General features: G+C 40.7%; 1 protein-coding gene and 1 long non-coding RNA gene across 9 annotated transcripts in view; one reads left to right on the top strand and one right to left on the bottom strand.

Annotated features, from left to right (window-relative positions):
* On the top strand, nt 202–9292 carry LOC106507912. Its single transcript, XR_001304288.2, has 5 exons — nt 202–417; nt 1528–1592; nt 7295–7438; nt 8035–8086; nt 8564–9292. It is a non-coding gene; the product is annotated as an uncharacterized LOC106507912 (long non-coding RNA).
* The window catches only part of MPP7 (membrane palmitoylated protein 7), a 265984-nt gene continuing 240435 nt past the window's right edge, over nt 1358–26906 (bottom strand). For all 8 annotated transcript variants that reach the window (XM_021064727.1, XM_021064733.1, XM_021064732.1 and 5 more), the window contains 5 exons: nt 17162–17242; nt 9277–9370; nt 8170–8278; nt 6436–6579; nt 1358–4258 (listed from right to left, as the gene is read on the bottom strand). In XM_021064727.1, the coding sequence (XP_020920386.1) occupies nt 4079–4258; nt 6436–6579; nt 8170–8278; nt 9277–9370; nt 17162–17242 (608 nt within the window). In that variant the 3' untranslated portion in view covers nt 1358–4078. The remainder of the gene's footprint in view (nt 4259–6435; nt 6580–8169; nt 8279–9276; nt 9371–17161; nt 17243–26906) is intronic.

A 26906-nucleotide genomic window follows, 5' to 3' on the forward strand; every position in this document is an offset into this window, starting at 1 on the left:
AAAGCAAATAAATAAATAAATAGTCTGATTTGTTTTTTTGTCTTCAGGGCTGCACACACAGCATATGGAGGTCCCCAGTCTAGGGGTCTTATTGGGGCTATAGCTGCCGGCCTACACCACAGCCACAGCAATGCCAGATCCGAGCCACGTCTGTGACCTACACCACAGTTCATGGCAACACCGGATCCCTGACCCACTGAGTGAGGCCAGGGAATGAACCCGAGACCTCATGGATACTAGTCAGGTTTGTAACTGATTAGCCATGACGTGAACTTATTTTTTGTTTTTAACTTAAAAATTTAAAAAAAATTTTTTCCAGGCCAAGAGTTGAACCAGTACCCCCACAGAGACAGGCTGGATCATTAACCAACTTGGCCATAGCAGAAACTCCAGCTACTTTTAAATTGTGATGTGAGAGTGAGTATCATAAAACCTGAGCTCATGATTATTGAATACATCTATCCCAGGTTTTGTTCCAAGCACTTTACATGGATCCATGCTTTCATTGCATGCCCACAACAATCCTATGAGGTAATAAGCTCAATTATTATCTCCTTTTTTTTCTGATGAGAAAAATGAGTGACCAGTGAGACTAAATGAGGTTGTAAAAGTAGGACTAAGCAAAGCCAGAAACTGAACTCAACAATTCTGGCTGCTCCTATTACTTCCTACAGTCTCTCAGCGGAAGCAGAGCCGGGCTCATTGGCTCAACTGCTGGAGCAAGGCCAATGTTAATTATAACTAGCTTGTCTGGATAAGCAAGTGGCAGTGTGTCCTCAGAGGCACAGCTGAAAAAGTTTAGCTTGGCCTAGCTGGATCCTGGGTGAGGAGGAGGGGAAGGCTTCCTGATGGGAAGGGTTGTAGGGGCTGAGGGGGGTCGGGAGGTGGTGTTCCCACCATGGACGCGAGGATCAGCCACCCTCCTCTCTGGTGAATTCATCTCTCCAACAACCTTGATGAAACCCATTCACGTTCGAAACAAATATGAAATTATTTTTCTTTCATTTTAATGCTGTACCTGCAGCATATGGAAGTTTCCAGCCTGGGGGTCAGATGGGAGCTGCAGCTACCACCCACGCCACAGCAACACCAGATCCGAGCCACATCTGCAAACTATGCCACAGCTTGCGGCAATGCCAGATCCTTAACCCACTGAGCAAGGCCAGGGGTCAAACCCCCATTCTCATGGAGACTATGTCGGGTTCTTAACCCACTGAGCCACAATGGGAACTCCAAAATTTAATGTCTAACATAGCAAGTTCAAATCAATCACTTGGTGTCGGTAAAAAACAGAATTTGTTCTCCTGTTGGAAACTGTGTCGCAGATACCAAGTGCAAGGACAATTTTCAAGTATGTACACACATAATTTGAAGATACTTTATTAAGATCAAAGGTTTTCCATGACATTTATTTATAAACTCTTCCTAGTCAAAAAGAAAATAAATAATAAAAATCTATATCCTTAGGAATCTTTTAACAACAGTTTTGTTTTACATGTTTGTCCATTTTAAATTATTACAATTTAGATACACTCAGTCATTACACAACACCGGGAAAGCCAGCCTTAAAGATATCGATAACATCTGTATTGGTAAGTAAAATAATGGTAAGAAATTGTATTTCAATATCATCTTTTAAAAAAAATTCTACTTTGTTAATGATGGGAATATAGACTTCTTCCTGATCTTGGATTTCTAAATATATGGACTTAAAAAAATAAATACTCCTATTTTCTCAAATAGTGCTGACACTGTCTTGGGAGCAGGCTGCCTAAAGAAGTAGCCCCCTCCTGCTAGAAAGTGAAGTCGGTATGTAGAATCAAGTACAGAATCAAGGGCCCTTTGCAACATTTATCAACAAACCCTTGGCTAGGCCCTGCCTTTTGAAATTTTTAACCGAATCTCTTTCTGAGCATTCAAGTGGCCGTGTCAACATCACTTGCAAGACTATATATGTATATTCCCTGATAAAAGATTTCTCATATTGCCAAAGTGCCTCTTTTCATTATTTTAAAAATTACTGTTCAGCTCTAGTGTAAAAATGGAGAACGGGTGGACAATTACATTTTTATAACACCTCCATCACCACCGCCACCAAAAAGGATACTGTTTCCACCACTCTATATAACTTCTATGCCCGCAGTAAAGAATTGAGACAATGAGCTGCAAATGGAAAAAAAAAAAAAAAAAAACCAAAGCAAAAACAAACCGTGGATTCGTTTGGAACAAAGAATTCGGACTGCCTAAATTATGTCATTTCCTATTACTCTTTGCATAGGAAGTCTGGATTTATCGGAAATTTCAGTCAGGATTCAGAGTCTATTCTACCCAAACCATCTAAGGAAGGTTTGTATTTTCTTAGACCAGCCACACCGCTTTAAAGTGTGGCTTCAGTATCAGATCTGGCAACCCTCCCAACCCCTTTTTAAACGACACTGCTTATTACTATTTAATTAGCTTAGACCTTCCTGCGTGGATTATGTTGTTAAGTAACCTTCTCTGGTTATCTCACTATTTTGCTGTGTGTATCAAGATGTGAAATAGGACATGTCTGAAGGAAATCCAGTGAATCATGCTATGAAATGCACTGGGCACCCATGACACACCTGTGGATCTGTGTACAGATAAAGGTCAAATATTTACATGGAATGTCGACCTTGACTTATAAAACTACTATTTTAAATTTTGACACTGTTCCATACCATTTATTTTATGAATATCCCCTTTGATAATTAAAAAAATATGCCTTTCAGCTATTTCATAAATATATAAAATGTTACTACATTCTATTTTTCTTTAAACAGGACATCTAAACTCTCTTTACAAATCAACAAAAAATAAATCTTTTTTTTTTTTCTGTTTGAAAGTCACAGATGCAATGATTTTTGACTGGCAGGGTCTAACTGCATTCAAGAATGGGAGAACATTTCTCTTACACAACGAATGGACATTTCTGGTGTTTAATTTACTCGCCAAAGATCAGTAGTATCAAAGGAAAATGAGAGATCCCACCTAAATATTTACAATATAAGAATCTTTCTCAAGTTTCTTTAAAAATGGCAAGATTAGGGTGGTATCTGGCCAGTATTAAGAAATATTTCGATGACAAATAAGTTAACTTTACATACCAAGTTTTCTAAAATACATCTTACAGGGCAATTTAAATATATGGTGGTCAGCTGCACATATTTGAAAAATGATCCCATTTCCTTAAACTGTATCAGTAACATGGAGAACCTCCTTTTAGAATAAGAATCATCCTTCTAATTTAGTGGGAAAAATCCATAGCCAGATAACTGGTTCCAGAATTTCTGGGGATTCCAGAAATGTCTGAGGATTTACAAATAAAAATGTCTTTCATCATCACTACTTGCACCAAGATATCACCATTCTTACTAAGATAAAGCCATACGGAAAGGTTTTTGGTTTCCTATGTAATAGTTTTTTAAAAGTCCACCTTCTCTTATTAACCATTTGTTGAGTCACTGATACATACGCTCACAAGACCGTCTCAAGCTATGACACAAGGCCACTCACTAAGGCAAATTTGCAGGAATTTCTTTAAAGAAAGATTCTGAAATGCACACCCTGTGAATTGATTGTGTCTCAATAAGGAGAAGGTTGCACTTTTAGAAAAGTATAATCCACCCCAAAGACAGCAAAGAGGGCTTGACTGGAGCTGCTCAAGGCTACAGAGTTAACAATCAGCAGCGAACATGCAACCCAATGCCAGTGACTGGGTCTGAGACCAGCTGAAGCGCTGAACTCTCATATATATTCTTTAGCTCTGTCTCTCTAAAAAGTCCCTCCTCACCTTGGAAACAGATACATATTCAAGACAACCCGAAGGTCCAAAGCTCTGCTCAGAATACAGTACTGTGCAAATTTTGATCTTGGATCTTACTCAAACACTATGTTTGAAATAAGGCTGTAAGAAGATAGAAAAAAAACAACATTTGATTTTAACCAAGATTTTACATCTATAACAGTGATACAGATTAAAAACCCCTACCTCCACCAGGGTAACTGATTCAGTCGTGCACGCTACCAAAAAGGAAATTATGGCAATTTCTCTTCCTTATGAATGTAACCAGCTCACTGGAACCCAGTGGGTGTCTGTCTCTAATTTGTCGAAAGTCATTTTTAGCTCATTGAATGCCACGGTGAGGTCATCATTTACTATAATTTTGTCAAAAAGATGACCATACTGATTTTCCATTATTTGGGCAGATTTAATCATTTCTTGAAAGTCTTCTTCCTACAAAAGGAAGTATTTAAAAAAAATTAAACAGGCAATTTCATTACTTCGCATCAGTGCAAACAACTGGTTGACCTAATGCTGCTGTTTTGTGTTCACTATTTCACTTCAGCCATGAAAGAAAATTATCCTTTTTAACTGCTAGATCTTCAGTAAGCCTGAATGTCTACTACTGTCTCTGATTTGCTTGTAACTAAACTGCTCTGACAAGAGTCCAACCTTACGAGTTTGAGGTTCATCAGTCACTCACTTATCACTGCAAGGATATTTCAGTATTAAAATAGATACAGGGAGAGGAGAACAGTTTACTCTGATGCTTTGACTGCACTGTTCATGCTTATTCGTAGCAAGGAATGCATAACGAACCACTTTTTCAGAATTGGATCCACTTATAAAAGGACACTAATACCAGGTCCTTCTATATACGTCTCTGCAGAAGTGGGTCAGGGCCCTTCACACTCACCTTTCAAAAAAAATTTTTTTAAGTATATACGCACATTTTTGAAACCAGGAAGAATTTTAGTTGCTTATGTAACAGGACTATGAACATAAATGCAAGTTAAATCTTAAGACTGTTATTTATTGTCTTCAGTGAGAAACCTTTAAATAGTACAATACTCTAATAAATAGTATGATCATTCTTTAGACTGCAACATATTGGAGTTGTTTCAGAATCCACATGTGAGTGTCACAACAACAAAGATTTTATGTTTTAATTTTATACCTTTGATGTTTATGATGTCAACTCACATATGATGTTCCTGAGTAATTAACATCATAACAGTATCTACTCAGGATGGTTGTACTTTGTCAAAACTGTAGAAAACAGATACTTCTCAAATACTGGGAATTAAAAACATAATCTATGTGGTGGCCACATAATTTACACATTAATATAGACTATGGTTAAAGAGTCATTCATTAAGAGTGGGAGGGGAAAAGGAGCTCTTGACATTACATTTCTTTGCTTCTTATTTTTAATCCCAAAGTAGAACAAATTATCTTCATGTTAAAAACAAAAAACAATGAAAGGCCTTGCCAGAAGTCATTCTAGTCCCTGATGTATCCCAGCTGCCATTTCTAACTAACTTCAAATATCATTATTGAATAATACAAGTCTACTTGCCTTACACCAACTGAAAATGATGGTTTTTCTTTTACTATGCTAAATACGAAGTTGGTGCAAGGAGACAAAAGGGAAAATTACTAAATTTTTCATCTAGACTATTAATGAGTGATAGGAACTAACTTTGGTGTTTTTCCCTTTAAAAATAAAGCTAGCTGAATCCAACTGCAGCAGCTGGGTTGCTGTGGAGGCACAGGTTTGATCCCCAGCCCAGTACAGTGGGTGCAGGACTGGGCATTGCTGGGGCTCAGATTCAATTACTGGCCCAGGAACTTCCACATGTCGCCAGTATGGCTAAAAAAGAAGAAATAGTAGTAGTAGTAATAATAATAAGCCTAGTTGACCATAAAAAGGAACAAAACAGTACCATTTGTAGCAACATGGATAGACCTAGAGATTATCACACAAAGTGAAGTTAGAAAGAGACAAGTACCATATGATATCACTTTTATGTGGAATCTAAAATATGGTACAAATGAACAAATCTACAAAACAGAAACACACTTAGAGAACAGCCTTATGGTTGAGGGATGTGGGGGTGGCTTGGGAGTTTGGGCTTAGCAGATGCAAACCTGTATATATACAATGCATAAACAACACGGTCCTACTGTAGAGCACAAGAAACTACAGTCAATATCCGGTGATAAACCATAACGGAAGAGAATATGAAAAAATATATCTATACACAACTGATCATTTTGGTGTATAGCATAAATTAACACAACACTGTAAATCAACTATATTTCAATAAAATTTAAAAAAGAAGGCTAGTTGAAAACTCAGTGGTCTGATTTTTACGTGTGCCTACAAATCTCTTATAAGTATGTGCAATAGCATACGAAATGGTTTTGAGTCAATGTAATATGAAGATCCATTCACAGAAGCACAAAAAGCAATTACTTCCAGAATGTATGTACCTAAATACAAGTCTATCTTGCATGGATGTTTGGATCACAACTTCATCTAGTGTAGTCTTCCCAAGGTAGTCCCTCCTGCATACAGGATTTTAAGTGCTGCTTATGCATGTTCCGCAAAGCAGCATCATACTTACTGTAAAGGGTTTTGCAGCACCTTGATCATCTCTGCTTGAAATAATCTTTGCATTTTTTCTTGTCTCCCTCAAACGCTCTATTGATGGTGGTTTTATAAATATCACATAGGGCTTAAATTCTAGTGTCCTTAAGTGCTTTACTGTCTGCAAGGAAGAAAATAAATTTTGTCATAGTTCTACATAATTCAGGAGTGAATTTTTTTTTTTTTTTTTTTTTTTTTTTTTTGTCTTTTTGCCTTTTTCTTGAGCCGCTCCCATGGCATATGGAGGTTCCCAGGCTAGGGGTTGAATCAGAGCTGTAGCCACCAGCCTACACCAGAGCCACAGCAACTCGGGATCCGAGCCGTGTCTGCAACCCACACTGCAGGTCACGGAAATACTAGATCCTTAACCCACTAAGCAAGGAAGGGCAGGGATTGAACCTGCAACCTCATGGTTCCTAGTCGGATTCATTAACCACTGCGCCGCGACGGGAACTCCAGGAGTGAACTTTTATAATAAAACTGAATTTTCCTTGTAGGGAGAAAATTCGTTAACATTATTTCCTAATGAAAATTAGTAGGTCTTTCAATATATTATCATTCAATTCAATTCATATCAGTTGTTGACAATTAAATGTAATAAACCCCTCTGAAAAGATGGAGAATACAGCTTGCCTTTAAAAATGCTTTGACATATGCCATAATTAATACTGAACAGAAGCAGCTAAAAATAACATGAAACTTGGTTTTATATCTAATACCCAAAAGATGCTATGAGTTAAGTAACTTTCTTTCCATGGAAGTCTCCCAACTGTCCCATTTCAGCCTCTTCCTAATCTCAGCTGAGGTCTCCCCTTTTCTTTCATTCTACCCTTTAGGGGCCCCTTAAAGGGCAAGCTTCCTGCTTTTCACGAAGGACCTCAACACGCCCTGTGGGTAACCAGGAAAATGCTGTGGGCTGGGTTTCTACTGGGGGACCAGGAAATGGATCGTTTCATCCACTGGCACTACATCCAATGTCTGTGAGTTCCCAGGGGGCTGCCAGCTCTACCCAACAGCTGCGCTAAGATGTCACACGGGACAGTTCCTGGGAGATGCCTGGGCTCTTGCCAAGGGTTGCTCTTCTAGGATAGTTACAGAACCAAAATCAGTGAAACAGAACCAAGAGCCCAAATGTCCACTGTTAAACACCGAGGAGTTCCCATGGTGGCTCAGCAGGTTAAGAACCCAACTAGGATCTGTGAGGGTGCGGGGGTGATCCCTGGCCTCACTCTGGGTAAGATCCAGTGTTGCTGCAGGCTGTGGTGTAGGTTGCAGGTGCAGCTTGGATCTGGGGTTGCTGGGGTTGTGGCGTGGGCTGGCAGCTGCAGCTCCGATTGGACCACTTCGCCCAGGAACTTCCATTCAGTGCAGATGCACCAAGGAACTCTGAGAATAATGCATACCGACGAATACATTATACACATATTTTTTAAATACAAAATACATGGAAGAAATATCTAAGAGTCACTATACTTGGCAAACATCGAATCTAAACAAGACCTACAAATAAAAATCTCAAGGCTTCCCTGACCCCTCTTTCTAATAATAATAGTCTTTTTTTTTTTTTTCTTTTCAGCAGACTTCCTAAATTACATCTAAATGCTTTTGTTGCCTTAGGAAAGTCTAAAGTGAGTAGATTTCAGATTTACCCCATACTGAACGGCTCAAATGTGGGCCCAGAAGGGTGTTGAATAGTTCATTGTTCACTTACGTGAGGCTGAACATCCAGCAAGCAAACTTTGTTCTTAGCTAGGACAGACCGAACCGAGTCTATACTTGTGCCATAATAATTGTTTTTATATTCGCCATATTCAATAAACCTGTAGAAAATCAGAATCATTTGTAAATTTTATATACATATATATGTGTATATATATGTATGGCAAGGCATAATGCATATACATGAAGTATGTTTTTTGAACATCTAATTTTTAACTGCTTTAAACAAAATAAATCAGTCCAAGTACTCCAGAATGTCAATTTCAAAAAAAAAAACCTTCTATTTTACATTTTCAAATCAGTAACACTTGCTTGTATTACACTTAAGCAGAAAAAAGTACTTTAGTCCAGCAGTACTCTAATGTCTTCCATCACCTCTTTTTCAGAATGCCGTGCAATAAAACAGTGAATAAGCTGAACAATAGAAACTACTGAAATTTCACTGCACATGAAAAAATAACCAAGCTCAGCTTTAGAACTCGAGGAGTTGGTTGGTGGCTAATGGAACCAGAGCAGCAGATTACGTGCTATAAAAACACAATCGCTGCACCAAATGCAAAAAAAAAGGCATTTTGATGTTTCAATAAAATCCCACAATCCTGCATTAAAACACATATTGCTCCCTGATACCCTGTAATAGTCATGCTTAAGCAAATGGAAAACCTGGGGAAAGGAGACTTTAGGGCTAGCTAAAGGATATGGTACAAGCATAATGATGAACATTATTTCAATTTTTGAAGAGCCAATAGGGGAGGAGTGTGGAAAAGACGGGAATTGGGGATCAGTGGTTAGTTTTTAAAATAAAGTTCTATCCAAATTCTATGTTATGATCCAACTAGTAGGGTAGAAAGGTGTCACACTAGTATACCAGCAACCTTCCCTCATTCTTCAAAATAATCCCTAGGCATTCAATTTAGCAGAAACAGTGGCTCTAGGTTATTAAAAATTATGGGCAAAGACTGTAATAACTACAAATGGAATTATCTTTTTATCAGTTTCAAATCCAATTGTAAAGGTGAAAATTCATCTGTAGCTGGATACATAGGCATATTGCTTAAAAACGAGAGTCCCACAAATATTCTAAGAAGCTGCCACATACTTGTTATTTTGTACATCTGTCTCAAATAAATGCTTGGAAATGAAAATATATTCAACGCCATCACTCTCCTGGCTTCTTCTTGGTCTGGTGGTATCTGTGATTTAATTAAAAAGAGTTTAGAAAAGTCTGCATCAGCCACCCTAAGGAAATGACTAAAAAAGAAACTATCATGTATTTGCTTAAAGGAGTTTTCTTAAACGAGATTTTAAAACTTAAAAAAGCAAATTAGATAATAAAATATAGGAATGTCATTAATTCGGTTTTTCCGTCCATATTAAAGTTATATTGATTTGAAGATAGATTCAAAATTAAATTGCATTATGTTTATGCTATTAATTATTTTGAAGAGGCTATATACTATGTTAATTAAATGAAAATGGCATTTCACCCCTTGAGGAAAAACTCCTCTCTTTTGCAAATATTATCATTATTTATTGATTCTTTATTCACTGAAGCAAGCCTACTGCCCACTAGGTTGTAAAGTAAACTCTAAAATTATTTTACTATACTCCACACATGGCACGGTGTATGCCATCAATATTTTGTTTTACTAATCAGAGTCAGACCTCTATGTGCTATTTATTCCTCCTTTTCAAAATTACAAATGTCTTCTTGAAAGATAAGTGAACTTCTAAACTTTGAGTAATTTTGTCTCTTGAGCAATTATTTGCTACTGAATTATTTATAATGGACCACAGAATAAAGGATTAACTTTAAACCCAAAACCCGAAACAAAACAAAATCCCACCATTACCACTAACAAAAAACAAACCAAACACCGAAAAACAAGAAATCTAAGGAATTACAGTGCTGACATGGCAAGTGAAAAACTGACTATAGTCCATCCTTCCTGCTGATTACAACAAAAAACTCTGGACCCAAAATAACTACTTTTGTTTTGAGGACTTTGAAAAATAAATAAAGTAGGTAGACTGTGAGGGGAGTAACCTCCACAGGGAAGAGTTTTATTTCCTCTTAGCTTTGCGTTATGGGTGGGGTCATTCACAAAACAACATGGTAGAATATGTGATTGAATTTCAAGACAAGCCCTGACTTTCTGGGAAAAAGAACGGGGGGTGGGTGGGGCGGGGCAGGAAATAAGCCCCTCTAAGTTGAAGAGTATGGAAGGAATCCAGGAAGGGAGAGAGCTGGAGAAGTAAATATTCTAATTCTGTGCACAAACCAATTCTAGTCTAAGAATAATCCCTAAGCTAAACACATGTAGTTCAGAGTCAAACCAGCATAGCAGAGTTTTAAGACATGAACTAAGATTAGATACACAAAGTCTCAGCCTAACCCACAAGCAACACTCCTAAACCAATGCAGAAAAGGCTTAGAGAACTGAGCTGAGATTTGCACTACACACACAAGTAGCAGGCCCAAACAAGCACAGCAGAAGTTTAGAGAACTGAAAAATAAGAGAAAACTTCTAGTCTAAACATAAACTAGTTGATTACTTGCTAAAATAAGAACATCAGTATTCTCTAGAATAGTGTAATAGGACCTGGAGTTGATACAACATTGCATTTATAATACTCAGAGTGGCAATTTTAAATTATTCAACATAAAAGAACTGAGAAAATAAGGTAATGTATTTCTCAAAGGGAAAGATAATAGATGGCAACCCTGAAGGACCAAAAGTTAGAACTATGAGACAAAGGCTTATAACTGTGCTTCATAAGGTAAAGGAAAACACCTGAAATAAATGAAAATATGAATTAGTAGAGAAATAGAAGCTATTAGTAGAGAAATAGAAATATGAAGAACAAAGTGAATTAGTAGAGAAATAGAAATATGAAGAAGAACAAAATGGAAAATTTAGATCTGAAACATACAATATTTTACAAAAACAAACCACTAGATGGGCTCAGTAGCAGAATGGAGATGACAGGGAAAAAAGCCAGAGAACTTGTAGATAGATCAATAGGACTTATAAAATCTGGGCAACAAAGAGAAAAAAGATTGAAAAAAATATAAATGGAGCCCTAGGGACCTGCATGAAAATACTGAACTGTCTAACAGATGTGTTAATGGGAATGCCAGAAGATACTGAAAAAAGACTGAGTCTTAAAAAACAAACAAAAAAATTTGAAGAAATAATGACCCCAAAATGCTAAAATTTGGTTAAAGACATGCACATTTCAGAAGCCCAACAAATCCCAAATAGGATAAACTCAAAGAAAATAATGCCTGGACACATCATAACCAAATGACTAAAAACCAAAGACATAGAAAAAAAATCTTGAAAGCATTTAGAAAAAAATTACAAGGGAATAATGATTTCCATGACTACAGAATTCTTACCGTATATTATAAAAACAAGAAATCAATGAAATAATATCCTTAAAGTACTCAAGGAAAATACCTTCAACTAAAATATCCTTCAGGATTAAAGGTGATATAAGACCTTCTCAGATGAAGAGAAACTAGTAGAATTCATCAGCAGATCTGCTCTAAAAGAAATATATTTAAACAAACTTTTTTAGGCTGAAAGGAAATATGAAGAAGGAAATATATCTTCAGGAATGAAGAAAGAAGAGAAAGAATAAATAGTTGAGTAAATGCTTTTTTCTCCTTAAGTTCTTTAAAATATGTAAGATAAATGTGGAGTTTTTGTATGACAATGTAATACATAGGACAACTACACAAAAAGAACTAAAGGGACTTAAATGATTGCAAGATTTCTATATGTGAAATGGCACAAAGTTAACATTAAGTACACTGTGACTGGTCAGACATATGCACATTGTAATCTCTATAGCAACCAGTAAAAAAGTAATGCAAAGAGATATAAGCAGAGGGCTAACAGGTAAATTAAAATGGAATGCTAAATAGCATTCAAATAATCTCCCCTCTCAAAAAAAGTAGACAAGAAAAAGAAAACAAAAAACGGGATAAAAAGAAAAGAAATAATAAAACTGTCCTTAAGTTCAGTCAGTTCACTAATTCAATAAATGTTAATGGTTTATATATTCCAATTAAAAGGCAGAGATCAGAGATCAATTAAATAGATCTGACTGCCTCTCAATAACTGATAGAACTAGACAAAATATCAGCAAGACACAGGAGATCTGTACAACACTACCACTTCCTGGGTCTATTTAATAATGTATAACATAACATCCAATAACTGCAGAATACATATCCTTTTCACATATAAAACAGTAAAGAACAGAAAAAGACAGACAATAAAAAAAAACAAACAAAATTTAAAAATCTAGTTACACTGATGAAGAAAAAAAAAAAAAGAAAATCACCAAGAATGAAAAAGTGGTTATTACTGCAGATGCTATGGATATTAAAAAGGATAAGAGAATATTATGCACTATTAAATGCCAACATATTTGACAATTTAGATGAAATGGACATATTTCTTTAAAAATACAATGAAGCAAAGCTGAAACAAGAGGAGACAAAATAATCTAAATAGTCCTGCATCTATTAAAATCAAATTTATTTTTTAAAACCTTCTGCCAAAGAAGCTCCAGGCCTTGATGGCTGATGAAGCCTATCAGTCATTCAAAATGAAATAAAACTAATCTTACATAAACATTTTCTGCAAGGAGAAGGAGGAATTATAGCTAATTCATTTAAATTTATTAATTCATTGGTACTAATTAATTCATTAGTACAACCATAATAGCAAACTCTAATACATTACTGAATAAGACTACAGACAAAATATCCATCATAAGTACAGGCACAAAACTCCTTAATGATAATATCAGCAAGTCAAATTCAACAATATATATATATTTTTAAAGTTACCAGATCATGAGAAAGGCAGACCTAACACTGGACAATCAATGGAATCTACCATATTAACAGAATGATAGATAACATCAGGATCATTTCAATATATGGAGAAAAAGCAGTAGAAAAAATTCAACACTGACTTGTGATTTTTTTTTTTTAAAGTCTCAGCAAACTAGGAATCACAGGGAATGTACTCAAACAAACGGCATCAATGAGTCAACATCTTACTTAATGGTAAAAACTGAATTGCTGTCTCTTGACATCTGGAACATGGAAGACCTGCTAAATAACAACACAACAAAATAACCTGAGATGGATCAAGCCCCAAATGTAAATCCTAAAACTGTAAAACACCAAGAAAAAACAGGAGGATGCCTTTGTGATCTTGAGATAGTAAAGAATTTTTAGATAGAACACAAAAAGCACAAAACAGAAAAGAAAAAAAAATGATACATTACACTTTGTCAAAATTAAAAACTTTTGCTTTTTGAACCACGCCATGAAGAACTGAAAAGGCAAGCCATACAGACTGGAAGAAAATATTTCTAACACAGTTATCACATAAAGGACACTTCCAGAATACATAAAGAACCCTCAAAATTCAGTAACAACCCGTAGTAGGTAAAAGATCTAAATAGACACTTCACCAAAGAAGATACACAAACGACTAAGTCCACACAATGATGCTCAACATCATTAGTCATGGGTTAAATACAAATTACAGGACGGTGAGATACTACTACACATGTTACACTGACAAAAATTCAAAAGACTGACTATACCAAGTGTTGTCCAGGATGTGGAGCAACTAGATCTTCTATACACTGCTAGTCGGTTATAAAAGGGTATAACTACTTTGGAAAACATCCTGTGTTGCCATGGCTATGGTGTAGGCCAGCAGCTGCAGCTCCGATTCAACCCCTAGCCTGGGAACCTCCATATGCTGTGGGTGCAGCCCTAAAAAGACAAAACAAAACAAAAAAAAAAAACAAAAAAACCTCAAAGAAGGCCTAGCTACAAAGAAGTGTTCAAGAGCATGAGTCCTTGCAACCTGAGAAAACAGCTAAGTGTGATATGTGCCTTCAGGAGAAACCACAGAAAGTGATTCTGTGTGGCGGACTGAGTGAGGGCCCCAAATCCAGACCATCATGGCTCTGGAATCCATCGAATATTTGATATCTACTGTAATTCACCTGGTTAACTAATTTACTGAAAGAGCCTTTTGAAAGACTGATTATATTAATGGTCACATAGATTTGCTGATAATAAACTATGGCCTTAACATAACCCTGATTTTGCTTATCAAGGATGAAGTTTCCTATAGAAGATCATTTTTAGGCAGAAAACGGGCTCTCACCACTTTCTTTCAAAGCAACTTGGCATGTTTAACATCGCTATATGGATCCTTTTATTTTGTTTCTACAGGCACACCTGCGGCACATGGAGGGTCCCAGGCCAGAGGTCGAATCAGAGCTGCAGTTGCAGCCTATGCCACAGCCGCGGCAACACCAGGTCTGAGCCCCATCCCTGACCTACGCCGCAGCTTGCAGCAATGCCAGATCCTTAACCCATTAAGCAAGGCCAGGGACTGAACCAGCATCCTCAGGGACACTATGTTGAGTTCTTTTTTGTTGTCTTTTTTTTTCCTAGGGCTGCACGTGGAGGTTCCCAGGCTAGGGGTCGAATTGGAGCTAGAGCCGCTAGCCTACACCAGAGCCACAGCAACTCAGGATCCAAGCCAAGTCTGTGACCTACACCACAGCTCACAGCAACACCGGATCCTTAACCCACTGAGCGAGGCCAGGGATCAAACCTGCATCCTCAGGAACACTATGTTGAGTTCTTAATGCACTGAGCTAAAATGCGAACTCCTAAATGGATCATTTTAAAGATCGATCATATAGGGAGGGGCTAACAGAAGGGAGGGGAGGGGGAAGGCAGAAGAAAGGAAAGGAAAGCAAAGATAGAATACTGGTGATATAATCAAAGCAAAAGTTTTTCTCCAAACGAACATGACTTTACCTCAAAGCATTTTACAAAGCAAAGCAATCTAAAATTCCAAAACTGCTCTTAAAATATCTTCTTCTTTAATTCATTAAGTCACCCTCAATTGAGGCTCTGGCTGTATTTCCCACACATGTCTGATACAAGGCATCACCTGGGATCCTTGCTGTGAATACAGATTTTCAGGAATTCTGTCAGGTCTCCAGAAGGAGAACCTCTTTGGAAAGACCTTGGCATCTTTTCATAAGAACTTCCAGGAGTTTACATAGTGGCACAGCAGAAACGAACCTGACTAGGAACCATGAGGTTGCGGGTTTGGTCCCTGGCCTCACTCAGGATCCAGCATTGCCATGAGCTGTGGTGTAGGTCACAGACTCAGCTTGGATCCTGCGTTGCTGTGGCTGTGGTGTAGGCTGAGCAGCCGTAGCTCTGATTCGACCCCTAGCCTGGGAACCTCCATGTGCCACTGGGTGCGGCTCTAAACAGCCAAAAAAAAACCAAAACCTCAAGAGATTCTTATTATCAGGCAGGTTCGGAAAACACTGCTGTCTGGGGATCCCTGGACAGTAACACCTGTTTAAAAAGGAAACCTCTTCAGGGATTTCTTTGGCGAGTCTCAGCCCCTGAGCATCTCCGGATGTTGTTAATTTCCAGAACAACTTTACATGCAAATATTATTTTAACAACTGGATAAACGAGTCCAAAGTGCCTAGCCCTAAATCCCTTAGTAATACGAAAACTATCCTGGAGGGTTACAATTTAATAGACAGCCTGTGTTTATCCGCTTCCAAAGAAATCAGTTTTTCCTACTAATTGGGCTACCATAAAGGGAATCTGCAGTTGGAAAGGGCTGTGCAGTGTTATGTGGAGGAAGAACATGAACTTGGTAGCATACAACCTGGTTTCAAATCCAAGTGCAACTATCACCTAGGGAAACCTCTAAGTAAATCAAAGTATCCTTTTTGTCTGTTTCCTCCTCTTTGCTATTGCCCATCTCATACCACTGTTGGGAGGACAAAATAAAGACAAAAGAAGGGCAATAAAGATACAGTAGGAAATTCGTAAATTTGTTTTTTCCCTTTGTATTCTGTTTCCCATCTTCTGGGTTTCTTCTGTAATTACTCACCTGTAAGCTTAACAATTGTTTTGGAAATTTTTCTAATTACCTGTATATGACAATTCAGCTTTTGTAAGAGAAGCAAATAAAGTTTTCCCAAAAAGAAAAAAAAAAGTCCACATTTCTATATTTTCCTTTACTTTCCTCTCTGTTGGTGGAAACCAGAAGCCCTACAACTTATGGCTGAAAATGATTACAAACAATAATTTGGAAAAATGTAGTAACAAGGAGTAACGATGTAACAGAAAACTATTAATTTTAAAATAAGGTTGAACTCGTCCAAAACTGGAGAACATTGCTAAGGGCAATATACAAATGATTTTTTTTACAAAAACATTACGAAAACCACTTAAAAACCCAGCATTCCAAATTAGCCTTTCAGATGGCTAACATCAACATATTAAGTAGCTGAATGGCATTTATTCTGGATATCAAAATGCTTCCAGTCTTGCATTTCATTTGTAAGAATGCCTGTGAAAACCACTTTTATAAAAAGAGACCTAATTCTGTAAACTGAAAAGCAGCCTACCACATTGGGATTATATGGCTATGAAAGGTCCATTTTACTATATGCCAATTACTACACTATAAAAAAGGAATTAAGAAATGTTTATATTATGAGAAGCCTCCTTCAGCTCTCTGCAGTATGGTCCTTCTCATCTTAAAACTTCTTGGAAACCCTGGAAATTTAAGAAATAGAATAAACTTCTATTTAGAAGAAAACTGAAGCCATAATTTGATAACAACCACGTATTAAAATTCACCATAAAAATGGAGTGTAGGGAAGCTGGAATCAACCAACACCTCGCCGGGGAGCTGTGTGATCTGGGGCAAATCCCTTAACTCCTGTGCCTTAGTTTCCTCCCCTGTAAAATGTGGGTAACGTTGCTCTGTACTTGATAGGGTTACTGTGAGGTCTAGGTGGTGACTGCTGACAGCAGATGGCCCACACCTGCTGTGTGAGAGCAGGACCAGCATCCATGCAGTGGCGGAAACGTCAGAACTTACGGGGCACCGTCACGCCATAGTGCTGTGTGTCACTGATCAGCAGCTTCCGTTTCAGTTCATTCAAACCTACTCCCACAGGACCTGAAAAACAGGAGAACATTCATTCATTCCTGAACCAACAGCATATAAACATTGCCATACTCGACACAAGCGTGCGTCAGACAGACGGAACACGTGTATCCAGCTTCACATGTATTTTTGCTTTTTTACGGCTGCACGTGGCATAAGCAAGTTCCCAGGCTAGTGGTGGACTCTGAGCTGCAGCTGCTGGCCTCTGCCACAGCCCCAGCCGCAGCCACACCAGATCCAAGCCACATCTGCAACCTACGCTGCAGCTCATGGCAACGCCAGATCCTTCAGCCACTGAGCAGGGCCAGAGATCAAACCTGCATTCTCATGGATACTAGTCGAGTTCATTACCACTGAGCCACGACAGCAACTCTGAAAATCGAATTTTACAAATGACCTGCAATGTGTGTGCGAGTGTAGCGTGAAAACCATTCCCTGCAAGATGGGACAGTTGAATCCATCTATCCAGCCTGAGTGTCTAGCACAATGTGTGCAAGTCATGAGGGATGCAGGACTGAGTTTTGTTCCATAGAAATGTCAGGTCCACATCCCTGGCGTCCTCAGCTGTTTGACATTCAAAAAAAAAAAAAAAAAAAAAAAAAGTGAGCCTGAGTTCCCACTGTGGCTCAGTGGGTTAATTCGACTGAGGAGCTCAAATGGCTGTGGAGGCAGTCCCCAGCCCAGAGCAGTAAGTTAAGGATCTAGCTGTTGCTGCAGCTGTGGTGTAGTTTGAAGCCGCAGCTCAGATTCAACCCCCGGCCTAGAAACTTACATATGCCCCAAGTGTGGCCATTAAAAAAAAAAAAAAAGCACCCTCACAAAAGTCCATGGACTGACCAGTGGGCAGTCTGGCCCCACCTGGGACCACTGCTCTCAGACCCCAGTCCTGGCTCTTGTCACCTGTGCACCCCAATCCTGCCATCATCTTGGGGGCCTCCCTCCTGAACCCACCTCCCCAAGGCTCCGCATCTCTCGGACACCTGCGTGGGCTTTTCAAGGAGCTCTTCTGACCCTGCCGTCCCCTGCCTGACCCCAGCCTGGTCCCTCTGTAAGCCCACCTCCCTGACTGCTAAGCGCTAAAGATAGACCCTCCTCTGCTTCACTTCAACCAGCTGCTGGGCAGACCCTGACCTGCCCTAGCAGGAGCACTTTCACCACGGAAATGTCAAATTCAGGCTTCCCGCTGTGCCTTCAATTCTGGATCCTTGCAGATCCCTCGAAGTTATCCCTCCCACCTCTATTCTCCAGAGGATCTCCAGTGTGTCCCTCCCCTTTTTCCTCACCTCCGTGGGCCCTAAGATGCCCCACTGCTTTGCTAAAACCCTCCAATCTCTCATGCACTGGCTGGCCTTTCATCACACCTGTCCCGGAAACTTTCGATCTAAGATCACTCTTTGGCTCCTCCCCACGTCCACTCCTGGGTGGAGGGAAATCTGCCCCCGCCAGGAGCAGCCCAGTGGAGGGCGCCCCACGCGGAGTCCACCCCCCCTCCCACCCCCCAGGCCCTCCAGCCACCACGGCCTTTGCCTCATTAACTGTATTTCCTGGATCTCCGACCCCTTCCCCCTCCCCCCAGGAGCCTCCCTGTTACCTCTCTCTTGCACACCCTCTGAGCAAATGCTGGCCACAGGCCTCCCAGCAATACTGCACCGCTGCAGCTCTGGAGCTCAAGACCCCACCACCTGCCACCTCCCCTTCTGAACCTGCCCCCGCAGGGCTCCCCATCTCTCCTCCATTGCTGCCCAACAGTGGGCAGTGGGCTTTTCAAGGAACTGTTCTGACCCTGCCCTCCCCTGCCTGACACTCTTGGGGATGTGGTTTCCAGTGCCTCTTGGTTTTTTTCTTTTTTTATTATAGCTGATTTACAGTGTTGTATCAATTTCTGCTATATAGCAAAGTGACTACACATATATACCTTCTTTTTCTCACATTCTCTTCCATCATGGTCTATCCCAAGAGACTGGATATAGTTTGCTGTGCTATTCACTGAGCAGGACCTCGTGGCTTATCCATTCTAAATGTAATATTTTGCAACTTTTTGTTCTTGGTCTTTCTTAGGGCTGCATCTGCAGCATATGAAAGTTCCCAGGCTAGGGCTCGAATTGGGGCTGCCGCTGCCCATCTACACCACAGCTCACAGCAACACCAGATCCTTAACCCACTGAGCAAGACGAGAGATCGAACCCACGTCCTCATGGATACTAGTTGGGTTCCTTACCACTGAGCCACAATGGGAACTCGAGTTTGCATCTACCTGAGAAAGGCTGAGCTCTTCACCTGGCTCAGCAGATGAGTACCTGACCCCAGGCTGGTTCTCCTGCCTCCAGCCCCACGTAATTCGGATGCGAACGTCAGCGCTCAGCTCAAACGACCCTTCCCAGAGCATCTCTCCTGACCCTGTTCCTCATTTTTATGTTATCAGAGTATGCTGTTCATCTCCCTCCTAATACTTAAAAATGGTAATTAAAGTGCTGGATAATGCATGGCTTACCAGCCTGTCTCTGCCACCAAACCGAGGCACCGTGACAGCGGTGCTGGCTACCTTCCCCATAAAGGAACCCTCAGTAACATCGCTGAATGACCATAGCTGGCAGTGCTCCCATCACCATCTGGGGCTCCAGAGACCTCACCAACTTTGGAGAACAGATGCCAACGCATGCAACGCTTCAGTCCTTTCTACAAACATGCGCCTCTGGACGGGGCTATATCCCACCCCCTTCAGCCTTACATTCTGACACCCTCTGTCAGAGACAGCTCTTCACCTCTCTTGCTTTCCATTTCTAGCTCCTTTCCATCTGCACTTGAAATGAACATTGTCCTTGCCAAGGGGGAGGGAGTGGAATGGACTGGGAGTTTGGGGTTGGTAGATGCAAACGATTTCATTTAGAATGGAGAAGCAATGAGGTCCTACCGTACAGCACAGGGAACTACAACTGGTCTCTTGGGATAGAAAATGATGGAAGATAATATGAGAAAGAGAATGTATGTATAGGTATGACCGGGTCACTTTGCTGTACATCAGAAATTGGCACGACATTGTAAATCAATGATATTTAATAAAAAATAAACATTGTCTCCTACCTTAACATAACAAGAATGACTAAACATACTCCAAGCCACCTCCCTTCACCGCCTCCCTTTCCAGCAGCTGTACACCCTTCATCCTTCCATCTCTCATTCTTCCTCCTGGGCACAGAGTCAAATTCAAACCTCCGGCAGGTCTGCACAGATTGCATGTCCTAAGCTACGTTTCACTGACTGTCTTCATTCTTGCCACCCCTGCCATGCATCGCACACCCTGGCCACACGAGGTCCCACTTCCTGAAATGGGGCCGGTTCTTTGTGCTGCTGGGTCCTCACCATAGGCCACTTTGCTTTTTTTTTTTTTAAATAGTTGACTTACAATGTTTCTTCAATTTCTGTAGTACAGCAAAGTGACCCAGTCATACACAGTTCCCTGTGCTGTACAGTAGGACCCGTTGCCCATCCATTCCGAATGTAAGTTTGCATCCATCAACTCCCCCAACTCCTGGTCCATCCACTCCCTTCCCCCTCCACCTCAGCAACCACAAGTCTTCTCTCCTTGGCCGTGATCTGTTTCTGTTTTGTAGACAGGATCATCTGTGCCATATTTTAGATTCCACATATAAGCGATATCATATGGGATTTGTCTTTCTCTGACTTACTTCACTTGGGATGAGAGTCTCTAGTTCCATCCATGTTGCTGCAAATGGCATCATTTCGCCTTTTATGGCTCAGGAGTGTTCCACTGCGTGTGTGTGTGTGTGTGTGTGTGTGTGTGTGTGTGTGTGTATCAATCACAACTTTTTAATCCATTCATCTGCTGATGGACATTTAGGTTGTTTCCATGTCTTGGCTACTGTGAATAGTGCTGCGATGAACATAGGGGTGCATGTATCTTTTTGAATAAAAGTTTTGTCTGGATAGATGCCCAGGAGTGGGACTGCTGGATCATATGGTAATTCTATGTTTAGTTTTCAGAGGAACCTCCATACCGTATTCCATAGTGGTCATACCAATTTACATTCCCACCAACAGCGTAGGAGGGTTCCCTTTTCTCCACACCCTCTCCAGCATTTGTTATTTGTAGACTTGTTCATGATGGCCATTCTGACGGGTGTGAGGTGGTACCTCTCTGCAGCAGGCTGCTCTGCTTTTGCAAATGCATTCCTGTCCCTTCCTCCCCTGTTTTTCAGGATTCATCTCAGACACACCTCAGGGATTCTTCCCTGACACTTTAAATTTGGGCTGGGGACCAAGTTCACATGCTCCCTCTACTTGCACTTCTGAGGACTGATGGCACTCTCTCAGAATCGTCTGTTTACTCATCCTGATCTTCTCACAGACTTGAAAACAGGGATGTCATCTATTTGTTCAGCAACTGTTGCCCTGGCTGGCAAGCAGTAGACACGCATCACATATTTAAGCTCTGCTCAGTAACTATGCTGTTAGGGAGGAAAAACTACTTGCCCAAGCAACCAAAGACGTGCGAGGTACAGTAAAAAGCAAGTGCCCCTAGAATGCCTGGATCCGATGGCTGGATAATGTGCTCAAAGTCGCAACAGAAGTGGGTGGAGCTCACACGTGAACTTGGCTCCTGGATCTTGAGATAAAGAGAAGCAGAGCGGAAGGTGATGAATTCAGCTCTGCAACAGTGATGTTCAGAGAAGGAAGTCCACCTACATAAATGAAGATAAGGACTGCAATGCGATAGGTCAGGGCTGGGGTCTCCTTGCAAACAGTCATATCACAGTAACACTGGAGACTGTGAGGAGGGTTAGAAAGTGATAGGTATTCCCTGGCTGTCTCCAAAATGCCAGGCTCCACAGAAAGGCTTAGGTGTTTTATCTACTCTGAAGGTACAAGCAACATTTAGAGCAAATGCTGAGACTTACTCTTTAAAACAAATAGAAAACAAGTAAGAAAAACAAAGGGTTTTACAATGGTTTGCAAATGATGCAAACCTGGTTATATACACTCAAAAAAAAAAAAAAAAAAAAAAAGCAGGAGTTTCTGTCATGGTGCAGCGGGATCAATGGCATCTCTGCAGTGCCAGGGTGCAGGTTTGATCCCCTGCCTGGCACAGTGTGTTAAAGGACCCAGTGCAGGTCACAACTGGGGCTCACATAGGACCCCCGGCTCAGGAACTCCATATATCATGGGGGGACCAAAAAAGAAAAAAAAATTAACATTTTTAAAAAAACAAACAAAATAGGAAAACTTAAGAGTTCCCACTGTGACTCAGTGGAAACGAATCTGACTAGCATCCATGAGGTAGAGGTTTGATCCCTGGCCTCCCTCAGTGGGCTAAGGATTCTGCATTGCTGTGAGCTGTGGTGTGGGTCGCAGACATGGCTCAGATCCAGCATTGCTGTGGCTCTGGTGTAGGCCAGTGGCTACAGCTCCAATTAGACCCCTAGCCTGAGAACCTCCATATGCCACAGGTGTGGCCCTAAAACGACAAAAAAAAAAAAAGGAAATCTTAAGTGTGGGCCCTGTCTGGCCACACCCCCTCCCCAAAAAGGCACCAGGGAGTAAAAAGGGGTGTGCACTCACCCTTCCTTCAGGAGGTCTCAGCCCTGGAGTGCGTCCCAGAGTGAGCTAATTTGCTGCGTGAAAGTCTAGCACTTTTTTTCTTTCTTCTTCTACCCATGCCAAAAAACCACCGTGATTTATTTTAAGTGCAGAGGGGAAAAAAAAAAAAAATGAGGTCTGTTTGAATTAGTGGGGGAAAAAGTATGCTGTTTCTAACGTGATACCCTTAAGTTTGGACCATTTTCCGTTTTAGTCCTTATATAATCTAACACTCACTGGAGAGCTTGCTTCGCTGTGGACCTGCAGACCGTGCCAAGAATGTGCAGTGGCAAATGACTGTATTTGAAAAACTTCCCCAGGTTAGGTTATTTGAAGTCATTATCTTCAAGGGTGGGATAGCGTCACAAAACAGTTAAAATGGACACATCATTTGAATCGTGCTTATTACTAAATTGCCCACCAGGCTCCTGGATCAGTTCTGCCGTCCACCCTGGTGACATTCTAGAGATGTTCCTCCTTGGATCGTGACCATAAGATGACCACTGAGATCCACAGCCCTGTCCTGTCTCTCTCTTCTCTGTGAACGAGCAGAGGTCGCATTTGGAGCCGGCTAGTTTGCATTTAGAACACAAACCTATCTGCATCACAGTCGGTTCAGAGATGCACAGAGTGAGATCCACTCACGCCTCTGTAACGGGATGCATCCATTTCCTCTTCCATGTATACATTTTTATCAAATTGGGTGAAACACATGCGCGCATATGTATACAAATAAGTTACTCTAGAACTTGGGCTCGGCTGTACTTGTTCACCCTAACTAGAAGCAGAGAAGTAAGCTACGTGGCACATATTTAAAGCACAGGCACTGGGCTTTGCAAAAGTACAGATGATGACAACACAGTATCTTTGCAGACGGCAGGCTTGGATTCCATGGTTCACATACACCATGATGGATCCTCTAAACATCCCTGCAGCAAAAGCTATTATCTCATCTTTATAGATAAGCAAATTGAGACAATGAAGGCGTGAGGAGTTTTCCTGAGATCGCACACCTGGAGGGGGGCTTACGGTATTCAGAAGCCTGTGCGTCTCCCCAAGAATCTGCGTTTTCTCCATTCACTCCATCATCTTATTGAATGAATGGAGACAACACACAAGCTCCAGGAGCCAGTAGCTCAGCTGTCTGTGGCCATAACCATGACTTCACAGTCTTTCACCCCATTCCAAGCTGCCCCACACTTCTAAGAGTGATGAAAAGCTATGCTTGTGGAATACAAGACTCCAGTACAAATGAGGGCAGAGGTCAAATCCAGTGATATTAAAATTTGTTCTATGCCAAACTTCTGAGAAATCTAAACGTAATGAAGAAGACAAGCATATCAGGACTGTGAGACACACATGGGCATGTCTATTAGGACTCTTTTTTTTTTTTTTTTTTTTTTGTCTTTTTAGGGCTGTACCTGAAGCATATGAAAGTTCCCAGGCCAGGGGTCGAATCAGAGCTGCAGCTGCAGGCCTATGACACAGCCACAGGTACGCAGGACCTGAGCTGAGTCTGGGACCTACACCTCAGCTCAAGTGACTGATGGATCCTTAACCCACTTCACTGAGCGAGGCTAGGGATCGAACCTGCATCCTCATGGATACTAGTCAGGTTCACTACCGCTGAGCCACAACAGGAACTCCTCTATTAGGATTCTTGATCCAGGACTAAACTATAGAAAATTGAACAGAATGAGGTTATCAAAGGAGAAGCCAAAAAAGCACATTAAATAATTATTTGGGAGTTTATTAGTTTGGAATTCCAGGGGTGAACTAAAGTGGATGGGCTTACTAGCTTTAAAAATAAAAGAATGTTCTGGAGTTCCCGTTGTGGCTCAGTGGTTAACAAATCTGACTAGCATCCATGAGGTTGCAGGTTTGATCCCTGGCCTCGCTCAGTGCATTAAGGATCTGGCGTTGCCATGAGCTGAGGTGTAGGCTGCAAATGCAGCCTGGATCACATGCTGCTGTGGCTATGGCATAGGCCAGTGGCTACAGCTCCAAGTGGACCTCTAGCCTGGAAACCTCCATGTGGCGTGGGTACAGCCCTAAAAAGACAAAAAAAAAAAAAAAACCCAAAAACCCCCATGTTTCTATTCAAAGCAGAAATGTAAATAAGTATTCTTTTCTAATTTTGTAACAATTTAGAAAATCACTTTGCATGCAAATTTCTGGAAAGAATGAATAAAGCCATGCAAGACAATCCTCATTACCTGAAATTCTTATAAAAAATATGTCACATGGATAAGATAGTTAGAAAGGCATATTATTTTTAAATTACTTTTGTGAATTTTGTTTGTGACTCCTTCCTGAAAGTAGGCAAATAAATGAGTAAAAGCCTCATTCATATTCAGCCACAGAAATACAGCCCATTTGGGGGAGTTAATAAAATGATGCTAGTAAAGTTTCTATTTAAAGTTTTACATTTAGGAAAATATTCACATTAGCTAAATGCAAAAATGCCTTTATTTTTATCTTAAAGACTTTTGGAGGGTGGGGCCAAGATGGTGGAGTAGGAAGACCCTGAGCTTACCCCCTCCATGGCTCCAAAATTATAACTATTTTCAGAGCAACTATGGATGAGAATGACCAAAAGACCAGCAGAAAAGACCTTCCACAACTAAAGATATAAAGAAGGAACCACAAGAAGTCCGGAGGCAGGGTAGAGACAAGATAAATAGCCAAGATCCACACCCCCGGTTGGTGACCCACAAACAGGAGGAAAATTACAACTGCAGAGGTTCTCCCCAAGAAGCTGGGGGCCAGGTCCCACATTGGGCTCCCTACCCTTGGGGTTCTAAAATGAGAAGATGAGCCCCAGAACTTCTGGCTTTGAAAGCCAGTAAGGCTGACTTTCAGGAGAGTTAGAGGACTGTGGGAAAGACAGACTCCACTCTTAAAGGGCAAACCCAAAGTCTCACATGCTCCAAATCTCAGTACAGAGGCAATAATTTGAAAGGAGCCTAGGTCAGACCCACCTGCGGATCTTAGAGAGCCTGCTGGAGAGGCAGGAAGCAATTGGCACTCCTCCTAGGGAAACAGATGCAAGTAGGAGCCATTCACAAAGATATGAGTGCTGGCAAGTGCTATTTGGGAGTCCTTCCTGTTAGCACCAGGCACTTACCTGTCCAGCGGTGGGCTGGCACCAGCCCCAGTACACTCTGGGGCCTGCAAGCAGCCACACTGGGACCTGGCCCTGCACAAGAGTATGCTGACAGTCACCACAAGGTAGGGCCTGCCAGCCAACTGGACTGGGGACTAGCCCCAACTACCAATGTACCCATGGTAGTCAGCCCCCTCACAAAAGAAAGGCCCACAAAGCCCACAAAGTGGGCAGCCCTGGAGCATGTAGCTCTGGTGACCAGAGAGGAGTGTGTAGGACATCTCCTACAAAGGCTACTTCTCCAAGATTGGGAAATGTAACTGACCTATTAATACACAGAAATAAACACAGAGATTTGGCAAAATGAGGAGACAGAAGAATACATTCCAAACAAAAGAGAAGGACAAAACTCCAAAGGAGGAGCTAAGTGGAGATAAGCAATCTGCCCAGTGAAGAATTCAAGGTAATGACCATAAAGACACTTTACTCAAGTTGAGATACTCAACAAACTCGGGGAAAGAATGGATGAATGCAGGGAGATTTTTACAAGTTAAAAAATATAAGGAAAAACCAAATAGAGCTAAAGACTATAATGAAAAACACACTAGAAGGATCAACAGTAGATGAGATGAAACGGAGGAACAGATAAGTGAACTGGAAGACAGGACAGTGGAAATCATACCAACTAAACAAAAACAACAACAAAATTTTTTTTAAATGATGGTGGTCTAAAAGACCTCTGGAACAACATCAAATGTAGTTAACATTCCCATTACAGGAATCCCAGAAGGAGAAGAAAGAAAGTGACAGAGAATATATTTGAAGAAATAATAGTGGAAAACTTCCTTTATCAGAGAAAGAAACAGATATCCACGTTCAGGAAGCACATAGAGTCCCAAACAAGACGAACCCAAAGAGGTCCACATCAAGACATGATAATTAAAGATAAAGAGAAAATCTTAAAAGCAGCAAGAA

The sequence above is a fragment of the Sus scrofa genome, chromosome 10, assembly GCF_000003025.6.
Source record: "Sus scrofa isolate TJ Tabasco breed Duroc chromosome 10, Sscrofa11.1, whole genome shotgun sequence".
Classification (NCBI taxonomy): Eukaryota; Metazoa; Chordata; class Mammalia; order Artiodactyla; family Suidae; genus Sus; species Sus scrofa.